This window comes from Drosophila bipectinata, chromosome 3L (genome assembly GCF_030179905.1).
Source record: "Drosophila bipectinata strain 14024-0381.07 chromosome 3L, DbipHiC1v2, whole genome shotgun sequence".
NCBI lineage: Eukaryota > Metazoa > Arthropoda > Insecta > Diptera > Drosophilidae > Drosophila > Drosophila bipectinata.
In genome coordinates, this window is record NC_091738.1 from 13,385,848 (window position 1) to 13,388,450 (window position 2,603).

Sequence of the window (2,603 nt, forward strand, 5' to 3'; positions counted from 1 at the left end):
ATTTTTTAAATTTCAATTGTCTTTACCGTTAGTTTTTATATAATAAACAAACAGTCTGGAACCTATTTTTGTTTTGTTTTAATAAATAAATGTACCTTTTAACATTCTATGGGCCTTATTATGATCATACTTTTATTCCTTCAAATGGTATTTGAATTTTATTTCGAAAAATAAACAAATATTCGATTGTAAATTTAAGTTGTTTATAAAAATTGTGTTTAAAAGATACCTAAACCCCTCTCTAACCTCATCCGGAAACTGGAGATTGTTCTTGTTGAAGAATACAAATCTTACTCAAAACCGGTTTTGAACCGTATTATTAATCTTATATGGCTGAAGGATGTTCTGGATAAGTTTTATCCAAGTATAAAAATTAAACATAAATATTGATAAAAACATTAATAAAAAATGCATAACAAATATTTTTACAAATAAGTTTTATTCCGCCGTGTCACGTGTATGCCGAAAACATACAGATTTTCCATGTAAATTATAGCGTTTTTTTTCAAACAGAGCCACACACAACAGTACTACTACTAGAACTGGAGCATTACTGATGAACTCGGGCGGAACCTGCTCCACGCCGGACAGCCACAACCAGTGCTTATTTGTCCTTGGCATCACCCTTGCCACCACGGATCCTACCGGTACGACGGGCAGCGATGAGACCGACCTTACGACCGGCGGAGGTGCCTCGCTTAACGGTAGAAGCCTTACCGATGTGTTGATGGTTACCACCACCGTGGGGATGCTCCACAGGGTTCATGGCCACACCACGCACCTTAGGCCAGCTGTTGCGCTTCACCTTGTACTTGTGGTAGGCACGACCGGCCTTCAGGATGGGCTTGTCGATACGACCGCCACCGGCAACGATGCCGACCATGGCACGGTTGGCGGAGGGCACAACCTTCTTGGCGCCGGAGGGCAGCTTGACACGGGTCTTCTTGGTGTCGGGGTTGTGGGCAATCACGGTGGCGTAGTTGCCAGAGGTACGGGCCAGACGGCCGCGATCACCGGTCTTCTCCTCCAGATTGCAGATGATGGTACCCTCAGGCATCTGGCTCAGGGGCATCACGTTGCCGATCTGCAGGGTGGCCTTGCGACCGCAGTAGACGAACTGTCCGGTGTGCATGCCCTCGGGGGCGATGAACAGCTCCTTGCGGATCTTGTAGCGGTAGGGATCGCGGAAGTGGACGACGGCCAGAGGAGCGCCACGGCCGGGATCGTGGACGATGTCCTAATATCGAGAAAGAATACAAAAATTAGAAGTTTGATCATAGAGGGAAAGTTAAGCTGAGGGCGGAGTACCAACCTTGACAACACCGCGAATGTAGCCGGAACGCTCGGCGAAGTCCAGGGAACGCAGCTTGGCGGCTCCCTTGCGCTTCTTTACGTGGGCCTTGAAGACAGACCCTGCGCCTTTACGCTGTGCACGAATAACGCGACCCATTGCTGTAAAACAAATCCAAGACCAATCATTAACACAGGTATCGAAGTATCCACATCATAGGTATCCATTGTAAGTGTGTGCATCGCCGCATCCATAAAATATTTAGCCCAAGGGCTTTTGCATTAGTTGTCGACATTGTTTTGTTTTGTTTCTTTATTGGATGCGACGATATAAGCTTTAATTTTCGCGATTAAATTTTCCATTCCTTCACCTACCAAATCCAAGAAAAGAAAGAGAGGAAAATACGGCAGCCTAGCGCAGCCAACTTCACGCCGTTTATCGCGTTAACAGCGCCCTGTTAACTAAAAGTAGTGTGCTGTAAACGCAAAGTATTTTTTCTTTAATACTAAAATAATACAACTCAATGGTATTAAAAAAGGTTTTAAGTTCTTGATTTATTAAAATTATTCAATCAATTATTTGAGATTTAGATGGATCCACAATTCGTTTAAGGTATTCCGCTCAAGAATCGGATGACTAATGTCAAAGATATAGCCATCGTTCTGGGCAATATTCGATTCCTAAGCATTTTTAAATTTTTATAGGGGATCCCTCAGAAAATTTCAGAAAAAATCGATTTGAAAATTTGTTTTGGGATTTTGATGCAGATCGATCCAAAATGGATTCACAATTCATTTAAGGTATTCCGCTCAAGAATCGGATGACTATTGGCAAAGAAATAGACATAATTCTGGGCAATATTCGATTCCCAAGCATTTTTAGAATTTTCGAAGGGGATCCCTCAGAAAATTTCAGAAAAAATCAATTTGAAAATTTGTTTTGGGATTTTGATGCAGATCGATCCGAAATGGATTCACAATTCATTTAAGGTATTCCGCTCAAGAATCGGATGACTACTGAAAAAGATATAGCCATAGTTCTGGGCAATATTCGATTCCCAAGCATTTTCTGAATTTTTATAGGGAACCCCTGAGAAAATTTCAGAAAAAATCGAATCGAAAATTTGTATTAAGATTTTGATGCAGATCGATCAGAAATGGATCCACAATTCGTTTAAGGTATTCCGCTCAAGAATCGGATGAATATTAACCAAGACATGCCCTCAAAAGTTTACTTCTTTATTCCAAGATGTAGCCCCTCGGAGGATATGGATTACAAACCTTGATAATTAAAATAAAACCATTAAGATATA

The 2,603-nt window shown here is 41.5% G+C and overlaps 1 protein-coding gene across 1 annotated transcript; it reads right to left on the bottom strand.

The window, feature by feature from the left end:
- Nucleotides 1-420: 420 nt before the first annotated feature.
- Nucleotides 421-1,472, bottom strand: RpL8 (ribosomal protein L8). The gene is made up of 2 exons (XM_017240915.3): nt 1,313-1,472; nt 421-1,237 (listed from the first exon to the last, which is right to left on the bottom strand). The coding sequence occupies exons 1-2, from the start codon at nt 1,448-1,450 to the stop codon at nt 605-607; spliced, it is 771 nt and encodes a 256-aa protein (XP_017096404.1). The 5' UTR covers nt 1,451-1,472; the 3' UTR covers nt 421-604.
- Between the last annotated feature and the right edge of the window lie 1,131 nt (nt 1,473-2,603).

Bases quoted from the DNA above. Each gene is read 5' to 3' on its own strand.
- RpL8 (XM_017240915.3), bottom strand. From the start codon at position 1,450: ATGGGTCGCGTTATTCGTGCACAGCGTAAAGGCGCAGGGTCTGTCTTC. The intron at 1,238-1,312 runs GTTGGTACTCCG...TCTCGATATTAG, and splicing joins ACATTCGCGGTGTTGTCAAG to GACATCGTCCACGATCCCGG.